This window comes from Myodes glareolus, chromosome X (genome assembly GCF_982192425.1).
Source record: "Myodes glareolus chromosome X, mMyoGla1.1, whole genome shotgun sequence".
NCBI lineage: Eukaryota > Metazoa > Chordata > Mammalia > Rodentia > Cricetidae > Myodes > Myodes glareolus.
In genome coordinates, this window is record NC_142053.1 from 6,935,750 (window position 1) to 6,963,558 (window position 27,809).

At 37.8% G+C, this 27,809-nt stretch overlaps 1 protein-coding gene across 2 annotated transcripts in view; it reads right to left on the reverse strand.

The window, feature by feature from the left end:
* Aff2 (ALF transcription elongation factor 2) overlaps window positions 1-24,668 on the reverse strand; it is a 536,897-nt gene extending 512,229 nt beyond the window's left edge. The window contains exon 1 of one of the 2 annotated variants that reach the window (XM_085684655.2): window positions 24,379-24,668. In XM_085684655.2, the coding sequence (XP_085540781.1) occupies window positions 24,379-24,425 (47 nt within the window). In that variant the 5' untranslated portion in view covers window positions 24,426-24,668. The remainder of the gene's footprint in view (window positions 1-24,378) is intronic. The other variant, XM_048457673.3, reaches the window with a different exon arrangement.
* Window positions 24,669-27,809: the final 3,141 nt, after the last annotated feature.

Consider the following 27,809-nt stretch of genomic DNA (forward strand, 5'->3'; position numbering starts at 1 on the left):
CTCAAAGATCAAAAGGACATGACAACCAGATTGAAGTGTTTCCTAATGTTAAAGCCTGGAGCAATAATGTTGACAAAAAATGAAACTGTGATATTAGATATTACATTACAGTTCTGTTTTTATAAAATTGGTAAAAGGCCCACAAAATCCTTGTGTATTAATTTTGCAAAATTAGTAGTTACTTTTTTACATAAATTGTCAGCTGCCTCAAACTTTAAAATAAATAAATAAATAATAGTAACAAAGTGTTCTCACTCTTTAAAACAAGAGGACCGCGAGGGGTGCGTTCACCCACTGATATAAGGAGACTGATCTAATGAGAGCTCACCAAGGCCAGCTGGACTGGGATTGAACGAGCATGCGATCAAACCGGATTCTCTGAATGTGGCTGACACGGGGACTGTCTGAGAAGCCATTGATAATGGCACTGGGATTAGTTTCCTCTGCATGTACTGGCTTTTTGGGATCCTAGTCTGTTTGGATGTTCAGCTTCCTAGACCTGGAGGGAGGGGGGAGGAACTTGAACTTCCCACAGGGCAGGAAACCCTGACTGCTCTTAGGACTGGAGAGGGAGGAGGAGAGGGAGTGGGGGGAGTGGGAGGGGAGTGGGAGGAGGGGCAGAAGTGGAAATTTTTATAAATTAATAAAACAAAAATAAAATGTAGCTGGTCGTGGTAAAAAAAAAAAAGAATATACTCTATAGAAAAGTAAGCTTAAACAGGAAATATTTTGTGAGTTTTTTAAACCAAATGTTAACTTTTTTTCCTATTTCCTGTTTGATTTCTGCCAATGTCTTGTCACACACTGATGTTCATTTTATTGAGTCAAAACTGTTAATTACTATGATTGTTCTGGGAAATAGCTGATGCTACAAAGTTTCAAGCTGTGTTTAGTGTGCTTTGACAGTGCAAAGTGATACAGGTCTGCACTGTCAGATTTCACAATTCAACTGCTTTTCCTGATGTTTTAAATTTTTACAATTATGGCTTAGTGTGATCCGTTTTAATAGTGCTATAAAACACCTATTGCTATTATCTTACTACATTAAATTTATATCTCTTTATAGCTTGATCTATAAGTAAATATGGATGAATTCTAAAGCTAAAATCATAATACATAATTTATGCAGTTTCCTGTCCTAATTACTTAAATGCAAACTATTTATTTGCAAAATAGCCATGTTGCAAAATCTGACTAATAGTGCCATTATCTTTAAGAGTCAGTTCATTCACTAGGCTGAAGTTATCACCACATACTTGTATAGTACTAATTTTGTGAAAAGTGTTACAATTTTATTTGTGCTTATAAGCTTTAATATCAGCCAAACCTTTTTGATTAAAGTCAATATTAGCAATACAATATTGACATTGGCTGGAGTTCAGATTTTAATGTTGTGTCAAAGCTCTTTCAATGTCTTATGCTTGGTAATAGAAAAAAGGAGAAAGTTAACATATATGCCTCAAACCTGCTACAAGATCACCCCCCAATACACACACACACACACACACACACACACACACACACACACACACACACAAATGCTCACAGGTGAAAACTTGTACTTAGTTGCTTTTATACCATTGCCAGAGTCAATGTTTCTACCAGAATTATTTTTCCCAATAGAATCCCAACCTCTTGTTCTCCATTATAAGCTACAATTACAAATGTAGTCAAAGCATTTTTAACAGTCAATTTACCTTCTAAATATACTAGAAAATTAATTTGACCTAATTTATCACAATCTGCTACTTTAAAAGAATACTTAACGGGAAGAAGCTTGCATAGCATTTGCCAACCAAATAGTTCTACTGCTTTATCAATGATGATTCCAATTGGTAATGTGGTAGTACAGTCCCCGGTAAAGAGAAAGGGAACCTCAGTTTTCCAGGACTTCTATGCTGCCTCTTGCATGTTCTGTGGAAGGTAAGACATGTGTAGGCCAGATATATAATGTATTTTGTGTTTATGTGTGAATCCCTGGTAATGGGAAAATACTCTTTACACCTGGCATTTAGTCCTAGGATTATTAGACTTTGTCTCTGCATCTTCTCTAGAAGTGGGAAAATTCTGGACATATTTGCATGACAAGATGTTAATGGAATACAAGGGTCTATAAATCTTCTTTCATGCATCTTTATTTTTGAAAGTGTTTTATATTGGGGAAGGCATGGTGATGAAAAAATATCTCAACTCTACAGCCAAATTAATGAGTTAGACTGACACTTCAGAAGTAATTTCCCTTGGGGATTTCTTATGGCACATTTGGAAAAACAGATTTTAGTATTTAGTTCCTGAGGACATATTTATCTAAAGGAAATAGAAGAAATGTGAAGCAAACAGAACTCTTACCTTTCCCAAACAGAATATTTTCTGGAAAACGTGAAATCATGAAAATATGTCTGAAAGATTATTTAGAATGGGAAAGTTCAAATGGAAAGGCAAAAAACACATTACCTAGAAAATATTCAAATGGATAGGCAAGAAACACATCACCTAGAAAATAAATTAATAAACAAACAAAATAATACAGTATTTATTATCTCTATTTTAAATGTTGTTTCCTCACATTAAACGGCTAGTTTGCAGTTCATGGGGTAGGAGTGGGGATACGGATCCTTGTCAGACTGCCATAAATCACCACCACATGCACCTACACTCATGTACTCTCACATGGCCTTCAAGAGAAGTGTACAGAGTAGTGAGGTAGTTAACAGTAAGTTTAAATGGCAAGGAGCATGGTTCTTCCATGGTTTCCCGGGCTTTGAATGAGAATCATACTGTTTCGTAACAAAGAGCCCCTTTGGAACTACAAGAGAAAGAGGGCAGTTACTACTTTTCCAAGGCAGTACTCATACTTCTTTCTCTTTGTCCCACCTCCTTATCTCCACACAAATGATTAGCCCAGGGAATATGTCATTAGTTTCTCAATCTGGCGAAGCTGGATTGGAGGACTTTCTGGAGGGGTGACAAGGCTGAAACTTCTGCTATAAACAACGTGAAAGAGAAAGAACAGTTAGACTTCACTTTGCAACTTGCCTAATGCAAAAGTTGCCAAAGAAGAAAGATTAAAATTTGGAAATTATTTTATGAACAATTTTTTGCATGAAATCAAACAAAGGATGTTTCATCTTTGATCCTAATTTCAAATGTTTCTCATAAATGGTTCCTAACATCTTTATCTGTGCTATAAGAGCGCTATTTTCCCTTGAACTACACGGTATATAATTGAAGGCAGAGTTGTAAATTACACAGCCATCTGTCCTTAAGCTGTCACAAATCATACATGGAAGAGCATATATATAATGAGAATAGACTAACAAACTTTTTAGAGTTTACATGCATCTGAGTTAATTAATCCTGTATCCCACACATTTCCAAGAATCTTCAACAATATGTTTGATGAATTGGTTTAATTACATGAGGAGTGTGGATGGAAGTGGATGGCTTATAAAGTCACTGTTACATAGCCAAAAAGCACCATGCAGTTGACTTGCCATTTATTTTTAAATGTATATAAACACAAATATATGTATATATTTGTATGTGTATATTACAGAGAACTTAGGTCTATAAGTCTCATTCATTTTTTTCACCTTATTATTAATGCTTAAGGTGGTTATTAACATTGTTATACTTTGATATTAATGGAAATGTAGATGAATACACATTATCATCACATTCCACAAAAGGTTGTAGGGTATAATTCTTTCATCACTGATATTGAACTCTAATTATTTCAGAAGAGATGTGTGTTATCTGTGCCTCAGTTACTCCTTTCCTTAGGGTGTGCTCCTGTATCATAGAGTTCAATCATAGAAGTAAATTGTTATGTTAAGTTGTTAGTGGTTTACAAATGAACACATACCAATAGACCTAAGCAGCAATTAGTGAAGAAGTATATATGTGATAATATAAATAAATTGCTTCATAGCTAAAGTTTCTTTTATAACACAATTGTAAGTAATTATTGTGCAAATGTAAAAGAAACTCCCAGCTACAATTTCAGAAAATACCTGAGGTGCAGTTAAAGAGTCACTGCCACTGAATATAAAGCAACGAAGAAGAAACTGAACAGGTTCCTGCAGCATGTTCCCCAAACAGGAAAGAACTGAAATTAGCCTCCCAAGCAGTGGTTCTCAACCTGTGGGTCTGAACCCCTTTTGGGACCACATATCATATTTACATTACAGTTTATAACAGTGGCAAAATTACAGTTATGAAGTAGTGACGAAAATAATTTTATCATTGGGAATTATTAGGACACGAGGAACTGTATTAAAGGGTCAAAGCACTGAGCTGTTGAGAACAGCTGCTCCAAAGCCATTTCCTGCTGCTGCTTTGTAGGAATAATCTATGCATAGATTATTCCTACAAATATATATATATATATATATATATATATATATATATATATAAGCAAGAAAACACTTAGTACTCTTAACAAAAAGGGCAAGGAGAATTAAAATTGTGTGGAATTTTCCTTATCATCAGATGGACAGGAGGCAAAAGCTGTTCAGTCTGCCTCATACAAATGCATTCATCAAAACTCTCAAGTGCTTCTTTGAGAGCCTGTACAGTTAAATATAGCTGCACCTGCAATCCTTGGAGAAGAAGTGAAGATTTTAAGACAAGTAGGGGCACCCAATGTTTCCTCTTGTCATTGGGACAGGTGGTCAGCAAACACCAGCCATGATTTGACCTATATGCCTCAGATGTTTTTCAGGGAATACTTTGAAAAGGAACAACAGGGACCTTTTAAAAGCTCAAAGGCAAGCTGGAACCCACTGGTGTTCAGTGAAGTCAGATGGACATCCTTGGGCCACCATCAGACAGGAGGCAAAAGCTTTGGCTCTCTGCAATATGATGACAAATGCTGACATTCTGGAAGAGTTTTCATTGGGAGCTCTTTCTTCATTTGTTATCCTAACCTAGCAAAGGCATGAACTCTGCATATCACTGATATTAATGGAGAGGATGACAGTGTCCTTGTGGAATATCAGGCCTGTTTCACAGGCACCATGCCTTTTAAACCAGTCAAGACTCCCAGATAAACCTTTTTATTTTCTTCCTTTTCTTATATTGAATTCATACACTCCCATGCTATAAAAAACAAGTTTATGATCAAGTCTAATCTAAGCTGAAATAATCATTGTAAGTCCATGTGGTCCCAGATGAGAGAAGCTATATGGTTACTTAGCCCTTGGCATTTACATCAGCACAAATCCAATGTGTGGTGAAGTACTGACATAGAAATCCACAGAGAGACTCACATATAAGTATATAATCTTTGCAATGTAATTTGTTTCTAATACATTCTTAAAGTGTATGAGATCCACTGACACTCATGATTGTAACTCTGGAATGTTTACCTCAAGCCAAACTCCTGTGAAGAGGCAGCAAATTTGGGGGAGATTTGATTCTAAGTGTACTTTCAGTGTACAGTTGTCCATACACTGAGAAATGCCCACCCTCAACTTAGCCTTCTTTATGCTTCACTAGTTTGTCTGACTTCCACACAAAGACCTCTTCTCAGGGCCAGTGTCTGAGTCATTATAGAATGGGGTTGTCAAAGGGCTTTGTAATTGTAACCATAAACAAATTACTTTAGGAAACAGGCCAGAGCCACCAGCCACAATAAAAGAACTTGTTCAAATGTTCTCTTGATTACTGTATATCAGATTCCTTATTAAATAAGAAAAAAAAACAACTGTAGGTGAAGTGATTGACATTTTAACAGAGATTTAATGACTAAAATAGAAGACATGCTACAAAGTGTTATTCACTATTTAAGACTGGCAGATCACAAATTAGGAGAATGACCTGTCTTTGATGAAGATTTCACTGAAACCTTGGTCAAAAGGGTACAATTCCTTATTCTGTTAAATTTATTTGAAAAAGTATTTGATTGTATCCAAAACAGAGACAGCTGGGAGAGTAATACACAGAACCAGGAGAATATGACCCACTGAGCATAGTGAGGCCAACACAAAAATGTGGGGGCCTTCTGCCCACCATCTGGGACCCTCAGAAGTACGCTGCTTAACCAACTAAAAAGCTCAACCCTGTTGGGTTGTTTAGCCTTGGTAAAATCAGACTTTCTGTTGTAAAGTAGAGTGGGGGTAGTAAGGAAAGTTTTTAAAAGCTGATTTGAGAAAAAAATCCACGCTAGCGTCTAGAACATCAAATGGCTCTACAAAACGACATTTTGATGATTTCAGTGTAAATGAATCAGAAACATATGGATTACATTTCCCTTCACATGCACAGGGATCTCAAAGTTAAAGAGGGGAAAGAAGGGCTTCAGGCAACATGTATTTGGAGTTTTGCTAAGCCCAAAAGCATTTGAAAAGTCTAATGAGTGGTGGGCCCACAGCTCAGCTGGGTATGTCTATCATGGACAGTGAGACATTTTATAGGTTTTAAAAATGTTAGATAATTAAAGGTCCATTCTTTAATGCATCTAAAATGTAAGCTGATGTTATATGATTTTTTCCTGTAAGTGCACAAGTTCTTAGAGCAGCTGGCATTGATTATGTTATTGTATAAAGTAATGCCTAAAATAATAGCAAAATTTGTGTAAACAAAATGGTCCCCAATCAGAGAAAACAGTAAAAAAAAAGCATATTTCCAAATATGGTAAAGAAGAGAGGTGGGATGGGGTTATCCAGGAATGGTCCTAATAACTTAAGAGTTCATAACACTAAAGCCTAGAATTTAAAAGTAGCAGATGAACAAATGCATGCTTATGTGTGTATATGCATATGCATACATGTGAACAGGTAGATGTATATATATAACAACATATTTATGTATGCATATACTTGTAAAATTATTACTAATAACTTACTTTATCAGGTCTGCAAATGGACAATTTTAATGTTTTTAGTTGATACTACACACACATATGTGTCCTTATATTCAGGTACAAGTAGAGTTGAAGTTCTCTGAATTTTTGAACTTTCTTATTTTGACTCATTTTATTTTCTATGTTATTTCCTCTACTTTGTATAACTCTCATTTCAACATGAGTGGGAGGTATTTATTATAAATGAAACTTAATCAAAAATCATTGCAAGTTATTTCACTAAGAATGTTTTCAAAGACTGGAATATTTATTCCAAAGTGTTTTAACAAAGTAGAGTAAGATGTTTCAGTATTTTTCTGGATGCACAGAAAGTCTGTATTTCAATGTGGAATGAGAAAGAAGACTAAGATACTTGAGTCTTATTTTATAAACGTGTAAAAGTGGGTAGATACAAGGCAGAGAAACATATATTCTCCATTATGAGAATATAACCCTCTGAATTCATACCTTAATAATAATAGTCTTCTAAGAAGTATGCCAATACTCAGATGGAGGCTGGTTCCCTGCACAATGTCACGGAAGTGTCAATGAGTTAGGTTGGGGGAGCAGTGACTAGCTACACTACCATAACTTACATAGCATGTGATTAAAATGTCACTAAGAGGTGATAGTAACTAATAGGGTCCATTTACTAATCTCACAAATGAAACAAAATGTAAAAGTAGGTCTGCAGTTCTAAAATTTTTAACTTTAATATTTTTATAGATAAATTAATTTGAAATTGTAATGCTAATTTCATTGTTTGTGATAGTCATATTGTAATAATCTTTTTCTTATTTGCCACCTTAAACTGCCATTGGGAAAAATATTGCAAGCCATTTACTTCCAAAACTTCAAGTGAATTTAATATTATTTTTGTTTTATTGTCTGGTAAGTTCAAACATGAGAATCACAACCAACAAATGGCTGACACTGTAGCTTTTCCCTTATTAAATGATAAAAAGCATTATAAAAATTCAGTGACTGAAATAACTCCAAAGTAATCTAGTTCAATATTTATCTAATGTTGGAATCCTCTTAGCAGCATCCCTGATAGGGTCATCCACACTTTTTTTAAACAAAAGACACATGAGCACCCACACCTGGAACACTAGGTAACCTCCACTTGAATAAAGCAACCAAACATCTAGAGTCAGACCTTCCTTTTTATATTCATGATAAAGCACAGATAAGGTCATTGTTTATGTCAGTGCAAAGAAAATATTGATTTAATAAATGACACACAGTCATGTCATGTCAAGGATGCATTACAAATATAATAGGCCTCAGTCCAATTAAATGCAATAAAATTATCATCAAAAAGGCCCTCGTGTGTCATCTACACTTATTGACAAAGTAGATCTCTGGAAGAAATCAGCCCCTTTGGCAAAAAGATCAATATTATAAAGTTGAATTCATGGTTTTCTAAATAACTCACTGATAACAAAGCAAGAGAAATGGCTTTTTGAGTAATGACTGAAAGACAGCAGTAATTGACAATGTCACGGGGGCTAGATCTTTACTTCAGATACTTCTTAAACAACAAGTAAAAAAAAAGTGAGCCCTAGACACTGACAAAACCATTCAAGGCAACATTGGATAAGCCTTGACTCCTGGCAGCCCCAAAAGAAAGCCAGATGTCCCATGCCACAAATTTCTACATATGATTGATGACTCCAGCTCTTTTGGAACAGAATCTTTGGAAATGGTATTCTGTGGTTCCAAACAATTCTTTCTCTCTCATGCTGATTAGTGACATAAATTTCAACTATGAGTTTACCAGAGTAGAAGTGCTTAAGGTAGCTGGGTAGATTGGGCTATCTCTATTTATGATTTATTTTTTAATTAATGTGCATATGAGTATCTCTCTTTGTGTGTGCATATGTGTGGAAGTATCTGTGGAAACCAGAAGAGGGCGTTGGATCCCTTCGAGCTAGAGTTACGGAGTTGTTGTGAGTCTCCCAATGTGGGTTATCAAAACCAAATTCTGGTTCTCTGTGAGACCAGACTGCACTAGTAACCTCGGAGGCATCTCTCCAGCCCCTCAAGCTATCTGTTTCTGTCATTTTAAAGTGCCATAAACTTTGTAACCACAAGGATCTTTATGCATGACCTTGAATGGTTTAAAGAAATACAGACATCTGCCGAACTTTCACTGTGTTTTAAGTTATTTAATGATCAGAGGGTAAGCACACAAAAGTTACTGTAATATATCTGTGTCTGACGTATGACAGGCATTCACAATACAGGAGATGAGTAAATGAGAGGATGCACATTCCCATCCTCAGGATGTATTGCACTTGGTGTTTCACTCATCCTGGTCCAGACTATCATGTGCCACACAGACTACAAAGAGAGTATCATTTCTCGAGGCTGTAGTGTCAGAGTGGTGAAACTTGAAAACCAATTTTCACCTTACAGGACCTGTGGATAATCATCACCAAGGAAGCACAGCTTTTGTAAATTCCAAGTAGTAGCTTTTTGAGATGCAGCTAATGAGGAGCAATATCTCAAAATGTCTCTTTGGGAAGCCACATCACAGTACAGTGTTATGGCGTCAAGGCTCAAATACAATCTTGTCTATTATCTACTTTTGTGAATTGAACAAACAAGTCATTCTTTCTGGGCATTGACATCAAAGCAGCAAAGTAAATAAGCTTCCTATTTCACTGAAAGGTTTACAGAGTTTGCATGTGCAAATTGTACAAACTAGTATCTGTTATGTAGCAATCCCTCAATTCTGGGAGTCATTATTGTCTCCCAAGTATACAGTTATGTTGCTATGTGTATACAGTTTCCCAGGAGGCATCAGGGCTTGGCATTAGTCTTCTGATTTCTCGCATGACAATTAGAGAGGACACAATCTGGAAGGAGGCTGCCTGCAGAGAAATTGGTGGAGACCTGCTTCTCATTGACAGTGTAGCTGAGCATGCAGTGGGCTATCTAATGGGATAAAAGAAGATCAATAGCCTCTTAGGAGAAACAGTGCAACCACCTTCCACCCACACACTTTCAGAAGAGTCTTAAGTCTTTCCAGGTTTGAGACATTTTTTCTGAGCTATAAGAACACAAGTGAATGCAAGAGGGGACCTGCCCACAGAGCTTTGGGAGGCAACTTGAACTAAAGAGCGTAGACTATTCTGCAGTGCCTCTAGAGCAAAGCTGCAACGAAGGCTTTGAAACTGGAAGTCTTTTCTCCCCAAACCCCAAAATGAATTTTTTTTAGAACTGCCCAAATGGAAATAAATCAGCTGCCTTAAAAAGTAGAAGCCGAAAGCCCAGCTGCTGGTGGCGAGGCAGAAAAGGATCTGGCCAACCTCTGAACCTCTTCAATGACCTCTACAGTTTGGAAGCTCTGCAATACTCCACTGCTATTGGAACAAGGCTCCAGAACCACTGATGCCAAATTGAGTAGAGGCTTTTTCTATCTTCTCTGCCATCTATACTGCATGAGAATTGAGCCACAGCTGCATTTTTTGATAAGCCCACAAATAACTGAAATCATTCACACAGTTTCAGGATGAGTGATTGTAGGTCTTTTCATTACCTTTATAACTTTTTATAGTTTTACAATTTCAGTTTTTAAATGGGAAATTTTCATCATGGGAAAACTGACCAGCAGAAAGTCCTAGTTCCCTTGTTGCATTATAATGGAGAAATACAGATCAGTATTGTAACCAAAAATTCTTGGTCATCCTTTGTCTATGGAAATTCAGTCTTATTGGTAAGACTAAAAATACAAGTAAGTGTATCTTGATTTTCCAAAGAAATGCAGCTGGAGTAACCAGTGCTTTCCATTTAGTTAAAATTTCAAGTTTAATAATTCAACAGTTTGAATTCAAGATACCTGTTTCTTTAATTGATGGATTATAAATTGCATGAGTCATGGCTTTGTACCTGAACTTTAGAATACAGGAAAGCAATTTGCAAGATATTAAAGACTTCCATCTCCTGGATGTTATTTTCCCTTTCCCCAGTGAGGAAACAGAGAAATTTGTTCATCATTCCTTCATAATCTCCATATGAAAGGTAAATCATGCTTATTTTCTTCTAAATACTGTTTCATTTTGTCCAATCCACTCAATTATTTAGCACAGGCTGTTCCAATAACTACAGTCTTTGAAACATTTTCCTCATAAAATGAACAGTGTTTAGGAAAAAATAGTTAAATGACTCCAGGACAGTGATGATATTTTTCCCTTTCAAATATTTGATGTAAGCATCCAACAAATGGTAGAAGAAACTCTGCAAGTGCGATATTTTTTCAATGCTTTTAGAAACACTTAAGGACACAAATGAACCAGTAACTATGACGATGTTTATAAAAATAAATATCAGGAATTTACAAGATAATGAAAGAGGTGAGTAGGTGATAGACAAGGGAGGGTTTTGTATTTACGAGGAACAGCAAGGCATGTCCACAAGGCCATATGAAATCCACTGAAAACTTTGTTCACAAAAGAGGCAGTGGCAACACAATAAAAGATTTAACTTACATAGATCCATTCAAATAAAAATTTCCCCACTTCCCACCTTTAGTACCAACATGCACCATAGTTGCTGAAAGTTTTTTATTTTTGATAATGAAATTGTAGCAAAAATATGTACAGGTGCTAAAATTGTGTGAAAAAAATGTACACTTACAGGGATCTATTTGATAATCTATCACCTTTTTCCATGCTATACATCTTATAATAGAAAACTCAAATCCCCAAGTAAGTTCAATTCCAAAGATTCCCAGCATGTAGAGAAAAGAAGACAGATGAGACATGAGAGAATAAATAACTCTCACTTTGGTGCACTTTTTCTTCAGTTCTGGTCTCTGGGTGTTCACCATTTCATTTCTGGTGTTTACACCTTTGTGGTGTCTGGTAGTCATCACTGGTAAGCAAATGAGTTCAGATCAAAAATAAGAATCGCAGTTACCTCAAGACCTTGAATTATTATTTCTGTGAAGTCTTGTGATCATAGTTATCCCTGTCCAATTCATATAATCACAACAATATAAAATGGTAATAATAGTGTGAAGATTTATTATGAAGTCTTTTCCCATCTTCCGACCTAAAGTCCTTCTGAGAAATACCAAGAGCCATGAAGCTTCTGACCTGTGTATCATTTATGATGCCCTTGGGAAGCATGCCCTCCCTAAGAAAACCAAGGCCTAGTGCCTCATAAGGTTCTCATTACAGACAGGAATGTGCCAGGCCATATGCACTGAAGGTTGTCAAGCTTTCTGAACTCCTCCACCCCCAAAAAAGGAACCTCTCATAAATTTTTCAGAATATATTGCTTTTCCTTGAATTTTTATGATTATGTTCAATTTAAGGAAACTTACCCCTTGCTTCATCATTTACCTTATGTTTTAAGAGTTATGTGATGTCTGTGAACTCTTATGAACTTTTTCAAAATCATGTTTCATATATCTTAAAAGTATATGCCCTCATCTAACCATTAATGTAACAGGTTTTTAATTTTAGTATGTGAACACAAGCTAGACAGATTTCAAATATTTTTTTGAAAGGACAGACTTACTTTCCTTATTCCATTAAGGCAATGAATCCAATGAAAGATGGAAGTAACAAGTGATTCAAGTATAGAATTTATCAGGTCTTGGAATTAAAATTGTACTTAGAATGACAAAAATAGCTCAGAAGGATGCATGCTTCTGTAGCAGTCACTGTTGTGTTCACAACACAGGTAAGACTCCATCCTTGGGGTCAGGGGCATGACTGCCATGGTGAGCTCCTGTGGCCTCAGCAAAATTTCATGGTTCCTGGTAATTCACTTTATGTGAGTTGTTTTTTGTTGTTAATTTAGTACATTTGTTTTGTAATAGTATGTGCAAAACACCAAAATTCAATATATAGTAAGAACATCAGTGTCTTAGAGCTGTAGATGTGATAATTCTTAATATCATCCCCCAAATTGGAGTCTTCTTTCCACACCCCAGTAACCTAGAGGAAGGAAAAGGGTTCAATAAACTAGTGTCATCAGGGAAAGCAAATAGGAGACACAGAGATCTTTACCAATAAGCCTTGGAAATAGGAATAAGTTCCAAAGACAAATGAAATCTTTTTAAAAATCACATTATAAGAAGCGGACAAAATCATAACTTTATTCACTGTGTCATTTATCTTGAGTGACTAATACATTATTTGTCCAAAGTTAAAATTGAGCTTTGAGAAACTGTGAAATAAATCAAATGCCATACTTTATGTAATTTTAAAAGAGAGATCCCATCAAGAATTTACTACTCATAGATGTTGGTTAAAATCATTGACCAGCATCCCTATAAAATAATCAACTGAGGCTATGTTGGCTTGACTGTCATTGTTTACTACTAATCCACATTTAGAGTTCACTTTAACTTTTCAAGCTATTTGATTTCATCAAATTTATCTTCTTTGTTCATGATATATGAGTCACAGCAGCTGTTTACAAAATCCTTTGTGGTAGAAGGGTATAATGAGTACATTTTTCAATGGCATTAGTTTGTGCATTGGCATTTTACTGTAATTCCTGGGTAAGATGCCAATCAGAACCCAGTGAAAATAGTTTTCATCATTCTTAATGGGAAATTTTATAATTTGCATTCTGAATATATTTGTGCTATTGAAGTTTAAACTGTCACAGAACTTTAAAACAAAGCCAAACAAAAAAAGCCAAAGAGTCTAATTGTAGCAAAAGGAGATGATTAACATTTTGCTTCTTTTTGCGAGGGAGGGGACATTCCATTACTCTTGCACTTTACTGCAGGAGTTTTAGCTTATGTATGCGCTTGATCTCCAGTTAAAATCCCATTAAGTACTTACTAACTGCCTTCTTAGTATATCCTCCAACATCTGGTTAATTTAACCAGATGGGTGTTTTAGAGCCACTAAAATTTCCTAGATATCCTCATCACCTTTCCTCTTTGTAGCTGTCTTCTAGACTTACGTGCTATCACCTTCAATTTTGGACTGGGAATGGGTAATATTTAGGGGATTTTAAGCATCGTCTTATTACGTTTAAGTCATACATCAATTCCACATCTGCAAAGGCAGGAGGTGGTAGAAACACAAGCAACATTTACAAGAAACTTTCACTTTAATCACACTTTTGCAGTTTACTAATTGTGTGAATTTGTGGAAGGCATGTGAGTCTCTCTGATCTTCAGTTTCACAGGGGGAAAAGTACCTACGTTTCAGGGTGTTTGTTAGTGTGATGATGCTTACAAATGGTATGATCTGATACACTGTATGCTTTTGTGCTTTTTGCTGACTGTGAAAACATCTTACAGAGTTCTTAAGAATCAAAACATGAAAACTTTTCTGCACATCCGCGAGATGAAACTGTCATCTGAATCCTCCAGAAACATAAATAGAAGATGTGTTCCATCTAAAAATATATGTTTGCAAAACCCAAATCCTAGGTTAGCCTCTCAAACAGGAAAAGTAGAAAAACAGCATCTGGTTCAGTGTAGAGAAATTACTCAGCAGAAGTTCAAGGCATATTTGACTCATTTTGTACTACAGGATCCTTAACACAGTGATTGTGACACACTAAGATACTTTTAACTACAATATAACATTTCCAGAGTATAAACTTTCTTATTTTTAATTACTTTAAGAATGTCATACAAGGGCACCATCTACATCACTCCTACCTCTTCCTTCCCTCTTTTAACCCTTCCTGTTCTTTCTTTCTCAAATTTTATGTCCTCTTCTTCAGTTTTGGCCATGGAATTCAGGTTCCTAAGCATGTGGGGTAAAAATTCTGCTTCTGGGTCTTAGCTAAACGTACTTTATCTAAAATTTGAAGCACTAACCCATAAAATACTATGATATTGGATATAGTTATACTTTATCAGAAGAAAATACTAGATATAAAATATAAAATGATAGACTAAGATACACCTCTGAGTTACCTCTTCATAAATTTGATCACATAAAGTGTGAATCAAGTTGTTGTACAATAATCTTTTTTATAAACACAAAAAGTATAACTAAACCCCTAGAGTGAATCAGTATTGTGGAAAATCACTGTATAACTGAAATATTTAACCTTGTTGAGTTCAGTTCTGATGTGTGAATTATACTGAAGTTTACAGACTGATGTAAACTCTCTCTAAGCCCAAAATTTGCTCCATACAACAAAGACAAATAGAATCATGAGTCTCTTCTTGGAGTAGATACCTGGATAGTTATGCCCCATATTTGATCATTAAGCCTGAAACTAATTTGTATTACAAAACTGGAAAATGATCAGCAAAAGCCTTATCAACAGGACTGCCTTATTATACATTCATTCCATGGAATCATTGTGGGTTAGCAGGGTAACTAAATATTTACTAGATTGTACATTAAGTCACTAATCATTGTACCCTGATTTTGTACTGTGTAAATTAGAGAAGTCAGACAACAGGAATCATAACCTATCACATAGGAAATTAGTATTTGCACTTTTATTCTCAATATTTTAGTAGTAGTATTACTATTCAACCTAGATTTACTATTTTGAAAACCTAGCTCAATGATCAGCCGAATTTAGTAAATATGTGATGGTCTACGCTGACCATCTCGGTCAAGCATTAGAAATAAAAAAATAAGAGATATAGTCTAATCCTGCACAAGAACACAGGTGAATAAAAACATCAAGAAAGTGAGAAAGTGTCCTGCACTCAGACAAAAGTGTATTAGTAATGATAACACAGAAGTGGGGAATTTTAAAAGATTTGGCAAGAGTATTTGAGTTAGAAAGAAAGAGGAACCCGGGATATGTCCTTATCTGGATGCTACATAGATATAGAGTCGATATATGAATGATGTAATAACCAAATTATTTGATGTTCAATGAGTTAATCATAAGCACACATGGAAACACCAGTCAGATGGTATGAAAGCTTAAATTTTAGGGAAAGTAAAGAAATTCAAAAAGTGAAATATTGCCACACACCTTCTAATTTAAAAAAATGTATCATTTTAAAAAAAAGATAGAATGAAGAGGAGCTATATGTCTGGGAGTATTTAAAAAGCTATGATATATACATCTTTTGAAAACAGTTATTTGGCCAGTTGCCAATTTACGAACATTTAATGGTTTGGGGAAAACAAATTTTCATTTGGTATTTCTTTGAATAATTGCATCTATGTTTTCATAGCTCAGGCAGTCAATATAGTTGTATGAGGTTTTTGGCCATCTTTCATCAAATGATGGTGTTAAGGAGAGTATGCAACTACACAGCAAAATAGAATTCTGGAAGTTGTGAGATAAATATGAGTCAAAGGTGGTAACTCCATGTTCAAAGTCAGCCATTTCATGTTGAGTGCTGGGTGTTCCAAGCCTTCTAAATACTACAGCTTTCTATTATTCTATTTTTTGTTTGATTGTTTTATTGTTTTTGGAAAAGGGTCATAATCTGTAGCCCAGGCTAGCATTGTAATCCACCTGCTTTATGATTACAGGCATGCAATAGAAATCTTGCTAGCCACTCCATTTCTCCCCGGATTCTGTTTAAAGTTCTTAAAGCATTTTTGCGAGTCAAATGAAAACTATTTCAACTACAGCAGGTCTTTGTAAATTCCTCTTTTAGTTACAATCCTGTAACACAACCTTTTGCCTTATTTAAATCTGTATTCCAGTGTTAGGTCTCTAAGGCCATAGAGGCCATTGCATTTTCTTAATCTGCTACTAAAAGGGACACTAGCAGAGTGACTGGGAAAGTCACTTTACTATGCTGGGCCTCAGTCTCCCAGTCTGTATTATGTAGATACAAGACTAGAGGATTCCAAAGAGCCTCCTAGCCTTAAAACAGTGGGTTCTAGGAATTGATTAATGTCTATGCACCAGAGCCAAGCATTTTTCCAGCAAATAAATAATAGCTAATTGATGAGACCTCTCCATGGCACTTCATCAGAGACATCCATCATGCTGAATCTAATTTAGTTACTGTGGCTGTGCCGACCTGGCATGAAAACAATCAGTCCCTTTGGAAAATTAATTTGTTCAAAAAATTAGTTGACTGACATCCTGGAGAGGGAAATAAAACCCATGTGATTACATTTTTTTACATTGTTCAACAGATAGTTAGGTCATCCAGTACATGCTGCCATGGTCTGGAGGTTAAACTGACCTCATAACATACTCCTTTTGAGTGGCTGATTTGATCAAACCAGCAATCTAAAGATGAAGGAGACATCACTCCCAGAAACTTCTTTTAATCTTTGTTAAAGCCTAAACTATAGCTTCAACGCTGTTTTAAGACAAATAATGCTTTGTTTCTGTTTTATAGTTGCTCTTTGAATTTAAGAAAAAAACATTTTAACTCTATTTCAAAGAGATATTCTGCCTACCAAAGGAAAATTTCTGACTCCAAGAATAGGGTAGAAAAAAAGGTCACCAAAAGAAACAGTATCTGCTCCCGGGATCAGTTTTACACAGAAGAGGATAATTGATGCTGAGAATTAGTTTTTGAAAATCTAACAAAACAAACTATTCTTCACTGGATAGAAATATTTTTTTTGTTTGAGAAAGGAAGGAACATCGAAGAATAAACAGGTGAGTGATTTTGAGCTTGGGATAAAAAAAGCCTATTTTTCTAGCATACTCCCCAGCGTATGGCTTAGATATACCTTTACTTGCCTCCGGAAGAGCAGACTGAAAGATTGCATTAAATCACTAGTTGATATTCCTTTCCAAATGAAACAATGTACATTTCTTTAAAATCCATAACCTAAGCAATCCATAATCAAAATCAGATTCAGTACACAGTACAATTCAAGCTCACGGATAATTTTTCTCATTCCAGCAAGTTGGTAAGCATTATTAGTAGCTAAGGTCATCGAAAAGATTTACTTTAAAGAAATTCAACAATTCAGAGTATCACCTATTCCATAGTGTGGAGTGCCTTGAACAAGCATATAAAATTTCATAAAACTACAACATAAAAGTTTAACATTAGACAAAGCCAGTGGTGGACCTTTGTATAACAGTCATGATAATTTATGGTGTAGATCTGCTACAGTTAAGTAGAAAAACAGCTTTCTCATGATGAAATGCAAGTCATAAAGGCTGAAACTCAAGGAAAGCTGAAGGAATCCCAACCCTTTAATGGCTCATCTCTTCTTCAGATTTTTTTGTCACACATCTTTCTTTAACTTTCTCTGTACGAATCAAGGCACAATGAGATGGACTCCTTTAGCCACATGCTTTAAAAAGCATTCCTTCATGCTTTTTCATTGCTAGACATATCTTCCACTTCATAAAAATTATATGTTTAAAAGTTGCACACATAGCATGGTATTTATTTTTGTCTTGCCTATTAAGTTTTTCTGTAACCATTACTTTTTTTCATTATCTTTTGCAAAAGAGATCAGACTGCTAAAAAACAGAAATAAGACTAATTAAAACACTACCAGGCAGACAGAGGCCAGTATTATCTCGTGGACTTATTAGACAATATTTTTGAAAAATGTACATTTGCATGGATCAGTGTCTGAGCCTAGTAAGGTTCTAATGTAAATCAACAGATGGTTATTGAGTACCTCTGATGGGAAGGAACAATGCTACATGATGAAAGGGGATGATACATTAGCACTTAAGAAACAATCAGGATCTTAAACATAAATTTCTTAATGTAAAGTTATGGGGCAGTGAAAAGCACAATCACCGCGTTTCATTTGACAATCCATTTACTGTGTAAACTTAAGCAAGTCACTTAACTTCTCTGAACCTCAATTTTATCCCCTTGAAAATGGTGTTAATTATGCCAATTCTTACAAAGCCTGAAGGTTACTTTTAGGAGTAAAAGTACAGATAAGATAGATTGAAAAACTTTGGCAAGGAGTGTTATAAACTTCCTACACCTAGCTTCGAGCCTCCAAAAATCAGAGAAACATACTGTTGTCATCCTTATGACCAATACCAAATTTGAAAAATTTGAGCATTTGAATTATATGGGCAACTCAAAGATTTCAGTTTTCTCAAACTTCAATTTTCACTGCCATATGTGATGTACATGGGTGCATATTACAAATGTAATTTCAGAATTCTGTACTACTAGAAAATGTGTTGATACATATGTGTTAATACTTATATAACTGTCCATAAAAAAGACATTCATGAAAGTAACTAGAAATGAGATGATTGATTAGAGTCAAAAATATATCAATGCATAAAATAGTCATAATGAAATCTATTATTTTGTAATATATGCCAATAAAAAGGAAAGAAGACAAGCATGTCAAAAGACAGTATCAATAAATAATTTTTTCTTTAATTAAAAGAAAAAATCCAAGTTCCATGGCTGATCAAGTACATAGTGACTGCACAAATACTTTTTCTCATTTAAGTGTAATATATATAATCCAATTCAGTTGGTTCAGTGAATGCTAAATGTCCCCAACACATACAATAAATTAAAAGTCAATAAGATTTTGTGGAAGAGCACCTGAAATGGAATTTGGATATTAGATTTTCTGATCATGACCACCAGGCTGAGTGGACTTGGCTTGGGTAAGGTATACACCCTCTCTAGAATCCAGTCTACTCATCAGTAAATCAAGAACAACTGTGACAATATCCCACCCAAAATGATAAAAACGGACATGTTATATGGAATAGTAATGAACTTGCTGAAAATATTCTGCCAAATTGTTCTTGGGGTTTGCTCCATCTAGGGTGAAACCTGACCTGCTTACTAAGTAGCTGGCATTCCTGAAAATAACTATCATCTTAGGACAGGATACTGCAGAAAGTTGTTGAAAAGATTAGGCGAGGTTGAGTATTCAGAGTTTGGAGTAGAGAGCCTCCCAACGTGAATGACTACTCGAACCACAAGAGAAATGGTGAGCCTGAGCCCCACTGCAGCTTGAAACACACATACAAATGCATGCACATGCACATGTCCTCAAAATAAGTTCTTCAAGTTCAATTCTTGACTTCATTAATATGAAGCACAGAGTTTTTGCATTTATCAGTGAATGTGGCTTTTTTACGTTGTTCTTCCTCTATCTCATAGCAACCACAAAAAGACAAAATTAAAAGGGAAAAATGTAATCACTGAACTGTTTTGTCTACAAGAGAGGTTAATCTAGTATATGACGATTGATCACTTTGAAGTATGACCTGGAGTTACAAGTTCTTAGAAAAACAGCTTCTATATTGTTCTACAGGTGGTCGTTTCATTGGATTTGTAGAATTTTGAAATTACGTGAAACATGTGAAAATAATGCACACAAAAATAGTCACATCTAAGGACAATTGACATAAAACGATAGTTCAATGCATTTAAACCATTTCCATGTAACATTAATTAACATATTTGAATGCAATATAATTTGATTCATCGATAAAATGTTTGGAAGGTCATAAATGACTAGAATGACTGATTCATTCTTGAGTCAGTCATTTTCTTTCATGATTTGTATATTTTAAAGTTGTTAAGTCCTTGACCGGATCATAAACAAAACAATTCATGTATCATTAAACTGATTTCTAACATAAAATTATTTCCTTCTTTGTCCAATAGATATAACTTTTAAGATTTACTCAGACAACTTTTTTTGCTGGATATCTGGAGGTTGTAGAGTGGATCTTTTCAATATAAAGCATTACCACTTTCAATCTCTCCTTCTCATACATCTTGTTAAAACACTGTATCCAAAATGATTTGCTGAGTGAATACTAACACATACCAGAGATGCACATAACACTAGGTAAAAACATGAACTTTAGAGTTTCTTTTTAATTCACCACAGAGTATAAAGAGAAAAAGATCAATGGATGACAGCAGAGAACAGGAGTTCTGTGAACCACCAGGCCTTAAAGAAAATGAGACACTTTTCCCTCCCCGCGGTGTTCTAGTAGACCCAGCATGATGAAGTTTATACTCCTATTTCCCACACTTTCCCATCCACAAACAATCCTGTTCCACTCCTCTGGTAGACTATAGCTAAGGAAGCCCCAGAGGACCTTGTGGACCACGGGAGTGGGTCGAAGCAGATGGGCTGCTGTGATGCAGGCCATGCCTGGCTGGAGCTGGAACAGTTCACTTTTGTCTGGAAAGCAGGTCCCCTCCTCCAGCCCACACGAGGTCCAGAAACCTTGGGAAAGTGTTAGCTGCTGGAGCAGGCCCTGGGGGCTGCCTTCATTCAAATAGAAGAAGCCTGGATGGCACATGGCCCCTTCTCAGGCTTGACAGCCTCACAGAGACCTTTGAACTTTCTATTTATATAACAGTTTAGTGAGTTTAAATCTCTTCCTGTATAACTGCCCGTTTCAAGCTTGCCTCTAATTAGACTACTTGTGAGACATCACATAAAATCTACAAACAACTGATGCAGTCCTTTGCAGTGAGAATCAGGCCACTGTCATAATCACTTCGCAACTTATTTCCTCGGTATTTTTAATATTTGAGGTTTGATATCATGAAACTTTTTACTTTTCTGCTCTTAAAGTTTGTTTTTTTTTATATTCCTCCCCACACACATTTTATTTTTAAATAAAAATGTAACTGCCTCACAAAAAAAGAAGTTTGCATACCACAATAACAGGACTTAATGCTATGGAGTTAGATGCTCTAGGAATAGAAAATCTGTACATTTTGTAAACTTTTACATTTAAATTAATGACTTTGACATTGCTGATAAAGGAGTCCAAATCTAGCCACACTATCTCCAGATACCTCAAGAATTCATTTATTAACAAGGACAAATCTATGGAATGATTTAAAGCCTGAACTATGCTTCGTCCCTCTCCTATGTCTTTATTACTTCTTTTAAAAAGATAAGATAATGTATTTGGCAGGCAGAAACATCTGTGCCTTTCTTTTCTTTCACAGAATGGTTCATATTAAACTCCAACTCAGGTGAACACTGTATGCATCCAAGAATCTTAAAGAACTTGAGCTTTCACCCTTTAATTGAGTCCAGAGCATGACCCATTAAGATACCATTGTAGATTGTAAAAAAAAAAAAAAAAAAACAGTGATACATTCTGAAAGGCACATGAGCACTCCCAGGTACTGCATATATCTGCACACCACAGCATCATTCATACCCGATCTTTTGAGTGAACATTTGTCCTAACACAAGCTTGTTTATCAATGGGCATTTATTTTTATTTACCATAGCCGAGTGTTTGTAAATAATGCATACACTTGCTTCTGTGCAGCCATTCTTCATTAAGCTTAGGAAAATGGGTTGTTTTCACTTAATATTTTTTACCTTTCCTGATGTATTTATTGATAGAAATTTAGGTAGAGTTACCATAGACATAGTTCCAAGCTTGCTGTTCTACAAGTGAATAGGTTTAATGCAAATGAGCTCCTTAATTTTCACGCCTTTTCCTCTTGTCTGTCTTTCTACACACTTGGGGCAGTGTCTACTATCACTTTAAGTCTCCAGTTATTTCATGAAATGGAAATAAACATATAACAAACATATAACTAGTATTCTCATGATGTCCAAAGTGTTTTGAAGGTTACATAGATTATCATTAAAAACAATATCAAGTTCACACACCGTGGTCATATTCATGTTTCCTTTCTCTTTGTAGGTGCTTAAAATATAGAAGCACAACCATACCACAAATATTTATAGACATAGATTCATGAGAAAACTTGCCCCTCACATTCAAATAGGTAAAAGAAATTGTCCTGGATCATGGATACAGAAAGAAAAGGCAGGTTTATACTATTTCCTCAGTATTTTTCTTCACATCTACCAAATTGTCAAATCGGTCAGCATGCTCGAAAATGGATGTGACACAGTTACAGATGAGAAGGAAAATGATTTTGTATTTTCCTTAAGAATAGATATTATCTCTAAAGGGGAAGAGGGACATATGTTCCTGAAAACCAGAAATTAAGCAGAAACGTTCACAACCCCTTTAAATACTCAACTATGCATATATAACATTCAACTAGAATTAAAGCAATAATGTATGTGTGTGATGTATTCTGGAACATAATGCCTAGTATACGTTTAAAATTTCAGCTAACCCCTGAAATCAGTTATAACAATGTCTGTTAAAGTAGGTGTTACCTAATGCACATATTAGACAAATTATACATAAATAATAATGCTGTGGTTATCAGTTGTCAGGAAAATACATTACTATAGCAGAGTATAGGTTGTATACAGGAATACAACATTAAATTGAGCAGCAATTTCAAGATTTTTTAAATACTTTTCATAAGAATAGATTATTTAGTTGTAACATGTTTTCCTCATAGCCGATAAAATTCCACAGTTTTGAAAACATCTATAAATTAATATTGATATATTTAAACATTTATTTAGAATTGCTATAAAATAAAATGTAAGGGATCTTTGGTTTGCAACCGAAGCAGTCATGAGTGGCATGAAGCTATTGACCAAGCCTCTGACCCTTTTTAAAGAAGAAAATTGCCTTAAACATGACATTGACAATGAAAATCCCTACCAAAAAATGTACAGCATTCATAGCCAGCAGCTTGTAGTTTGAACCTTGGAAAAGATTTCAAACTGTTGATGGGCACTACAGCTTATTCTCATCGCATTTAAAGGGCAAGAGCTAAGAGTGCCATTCGAAGTCTCAGCGCCGAGCCTGCCTCCTTCTTCATCTAAATACTCGGGCTTGGGGGAAAATTAAAAAAAAAATGGCACAAATAAAGGACGATAACGTTTGTAGTAAAGGGTGAAGTTTTTCTAAAGTTAATAGATCCGAGGATCAGTATGTATGCGCGCCTGCACACCACACAGAGGAACAACTTTCTGCCCTCCTCCCCCAGTCACCTTTGCACCATCTTTAAAAAGCTCTCCACTGCAACTTTAGGATATTTTGTTAAACCTTGGAATTCTAGCTGTGTTCCCATTACACAAACATAAGGTTGCCTCCCAGTGGGAGGCCAACAGGGGTTCAGAGGCTAATTAAATGTGCATTGATTTGGGAGCTACAGACTTCAGGGGACAACTTCAAAAAAGCCTAGCGCTAAAGGCAACTGGGCCATAGGTCCCTAGTGCAGTGGCCCCTGAAGACGCTGCTCTGAGAAGAGGAACATAGGTTAGGTAGGCTTTAGGGTAGGTTTTGGACCCATGCCTTTCCGGGTGGGGATGGAGGTGACGACAGTGTGTGGGCGGTGGCCGCTAAGCAAACTGAGGGTAACCTCTGAGTACCTGGCTGTCGCTTTTTCTCCCGCCACTGGCTGCAGGCACTGACAACTGGAAAGTTAAAGCATTTCAGACTGGATCCTGCCCAGTGATCCACTGGCGAGAGAAGCCCCCGAGGTCGTGCGGGTGGGTGGCACGAAATCTGCTATGGGCCAGCTGCAACTCTTAAGACTTGGAGTGCAAAGGGATGCTTTTGCCGGCATCCCTCCCCGTCCCTGCACCTCCCCCATCCTAGCTCCCCACCAAGGAGTCACTGAAGCCAAAGCTAGAGGTGTCTGGAAGCAAGTGGGAGGGTGTCCGGGGCACCCCCCACAACAGCTCTGGCTCTTCTTAACAAAGGCGAAAAGCCCAGACCAGACTAGGGGATCCCGCTCATCAAAAGAGAAGGCAAATTATAACACCTACCACTGCTGTTCCAAGTCCCAATCCCTGAAAAAGTCGAATAGATCCATAGCGGCCGGGCGGGCGGCGGCGGCTGGCGGCCGTCTGTCCCTGCTCGCTGCGTGTCTGCGCCGCTCTAAGCTGCGCGGCTCTCTCGCTGTGGTCTGCGGCACGGCTCTCTGGCCCTCCCGCCCGTTAAAAGTGCTCGGGCCGCATCAGCGGCAGTGGCGGGCGCCCGGGATACCTGGTCTTGCGCTCCGGAGCAGTGGCGGTGACCGCGGCGAAGGCGATGGCACCGGGCAGGCAAGCGCCTGACCACCCGCTCGGGTCCACTCACTCCGCAGCTTCCCGCGTGCCCAGCGCGCCCAGGCTGAGGCTACCGGCGCTTAGAGATGGGGCTGACTGGGCCGCCCGCCTGGCAGGCTGCGGGCGGGTGGGGACAGCAAAGGCGGAGGCGAGTGAGGCGGCGGCAGTGGCGCGGCGCGGCAGCCGGGGCGGCAGCGGCAGCGGCGGCTGCACAGGCGGCGGCGGCCAAGGCAGCATCACACACTTACACACTCACAGGGGGCGGAGCCTGGACAGCTCGAAGCCGCGACATGGAGCAGACACGTTATCATCCTTGGATCTGGCAGGGGCTAGCCCCGCCCTCCTGTGCTCCTGGGCCCCCTCATTCTGTCAAAATCAGCTGATAGGGGCAGTTGCAGAGCTGAAGACTCAGACTTGGCTCAGGACCCAGAGGAGGTTACAGGAACACAGAAGAGGGTCTTGTGGGACCAGAATGTAGGCTAGCCTAATGGGACACCCCCTTCCTTCAACCTACCACTGGGATGTAGTGTTTGCCCCCAGAAAAGAGTATACAAACTGCTACAAGGCAGGGGTGGCATCCTGCTGCCATTGCCTGCGGTCCCTGCCTAGATATGTCTCTCAGACCACTGAAACAAACTTTTGCGTCCCCAGCATCCCTCGGGGCCGCATCACGGGACACATGTATTTAGGGAGGACAAGGCGGTCACCTTCACCAATTTCTGCTGTGCTGAGTATCCCAGCTTGAGTTCATGCTGCAGTATCCTTTTGGGCTGAGGTGGGTAGTGGTTCCTCAGTAGGTCAGCAAGATGGGGACCTGGATCTAGTATGTTGCAATGGGAAGGACAAAGGGCAGCCCCCTTGAGTGGTCCTTGGGATAAGTGATTACAGTATTAGTTTCCTTCAACAGCTACCTCGTGTTTTGGGCAAAAGTCTCCTCCATTTTCCTTCTCTGAGAAACGGGGAACCACTGGGTAATGTGCCCACTATCCCACACACCAGCTGCTTCTCCCCTTCTGGTCTGAGAATGGTCTCTCTGCACGTGGAGGGCTTAACCACACTCCTCTCCTCCTTTTAGTCTGCCCAGGAAAGGATGGAATGCATTCCTTTAGCCAGTTCCTCAAGGGAAAACTTTCCTCACCTACTCAAGAGAAAAGGATATAGGGCATTACAAAAGCTTGTTCAGTGTGAAGTCCAGCCATCTGATTTGCTTCCCTACTGTCCTTACAAGGAAGGTGTAGTATTGGCACAACAGTGAAATCTTAGGGTTGGAAGTGAGCACAACTATAGACAACAACTTTTTAGCCTCAGTTTTACCATTTGTAAAACTGAAGACTTACCCTATTGGCCTTCTGGCTTATCCTGATCTTTTCCCCTTTCCTATTTGAATATTTGTTTTCAATCACTTCACACACTCAAAATCATCCAAATAGTATTGTTATTTTTTAATCCAAATGAAGTGGGATCCCCCACTGGGTAATTTGCTCAAGATCTAATAATTTTCACAATCTTGAACTTGAGGTGCTATCCACTATCTAACCCTGTAGAAAGTACCACAATTCTGTCCTTAGATTGCTTTCACCCAGGATTTAGTTTATTTTACATTTTTAAGGGGAAGAAAGCACATTGTTGGCATACAGAAGTAAAGCTCTAAGGTGCTGTGACCGCTATATCCAATGGGACTTTCCCCAATGTCTATTTTGCATGGACCCAAGTCTTCAATCGATACTATTGAACTGACAGAAAATCAACCAATGGACAGCCAAAGGGAGATCACACCTCAAATCAGTTTTTTAATTGGCTACATGTTAACTACACTGAACAATATTTGCTGCTATAGGAGTTACAGTATTTAAAAAACAGGGTGGGCTCAAATTATCTGTGTGCCTTGTATATATTCTGTCCTAGATATGAGTCCTTCAGGTGACAAAAAATACCCCAGTCAGACTCATGGCCCTTAAATTTGTGCTCTCAGTGAATGATACTCAAATTTCATTTGATTGCTAATAGTGATTGGCATCATGGGTTAGTGCTTGAATTGCTTAAAAATCCTTACGCAATCCTAGAACATCTACAGTTAACATTTAACTAGGGATTGTGGTCAATTGTTTTATTTTCATCAGAATGAACTATTAACTGGGAGAGGACATAAAAGCTATATTCTAAATAAATTCTCAACAGAAATAAAGCTGCTCCTTTAAGAGTTCCAGACCCCATCACCCCACTGGTGCACTTTCTTCCCAATCAGCAGGGGGACAGAAGCAGAAGCAGAAGGAACCAGCAAGAGGCAGTACTTTGAACAGAAGTGCCTGCGGGAAGGAGAGAAGAGACAAGTGGTGCTGGCTGCTGCTTCAAAGGGGGGCAGGGGCTTCCCCTTCCCAAGATCAAAACCAAGCTGGAAGGCTGGACGGTATGGAAGCAGCTTCCCCCTCCCCATTACCTTCTCCAACAGGAAAGAGGCTAAAAGAGGCTACAGAGAAGAATCCAGGCTGTCCCTGATGTGAGCCAGCCCAGCCCAAGCACATGCTCACTGGGGAAAGTTCTGCTTACATGTAAGACTAGGTTTCTCCCTTATTGCCAGACTTGCCCACCCCTGGTTCTGAGAGCAGTAAAAAATGAGAATAGGCTGACTCCCAGATACTTGAGCAAACACCATGCATCCAAATCATGCTTTCTTTACCAAAAGCTGGCAATGAAAAAGGGAACTACAGGTTTCAGAGGTGTTAGTTAGCAAGAAGTAAACATTCTCAATGATGCTCCCTATAGTCAGAGCTCCCTGCAACTGTCATGCTAGTCTCCAGGGGACAAGTTACTTTCCTCCCATTCCACTTATTGGACCAACTTCCCCAGGGTGAAAGGTTCCTGGAGGCTAGTTGTTGTCCTGGATTTGGCAGGCAAATCCCCTTAGTTGTTCCTGCTTTCCTGACCTAGCAGGGCCTACTTCAGGCCACAGTTTCACAGTTGTCAGATCAATTCAGTATTTGGAAGTTACACACACTCTCTGCTCTGCTTGATCCTCCTCTCTAATGGCATCTGTCATTTTAACTACCTTGCACACTGTTCTTCGCTAACCTTCCCCTTTCACCAAATCTTGAGCCAAAGGGGGGCTGCTAGGATGACCACTGAGCAGCCTTGGCAGGGAGCACAGTATC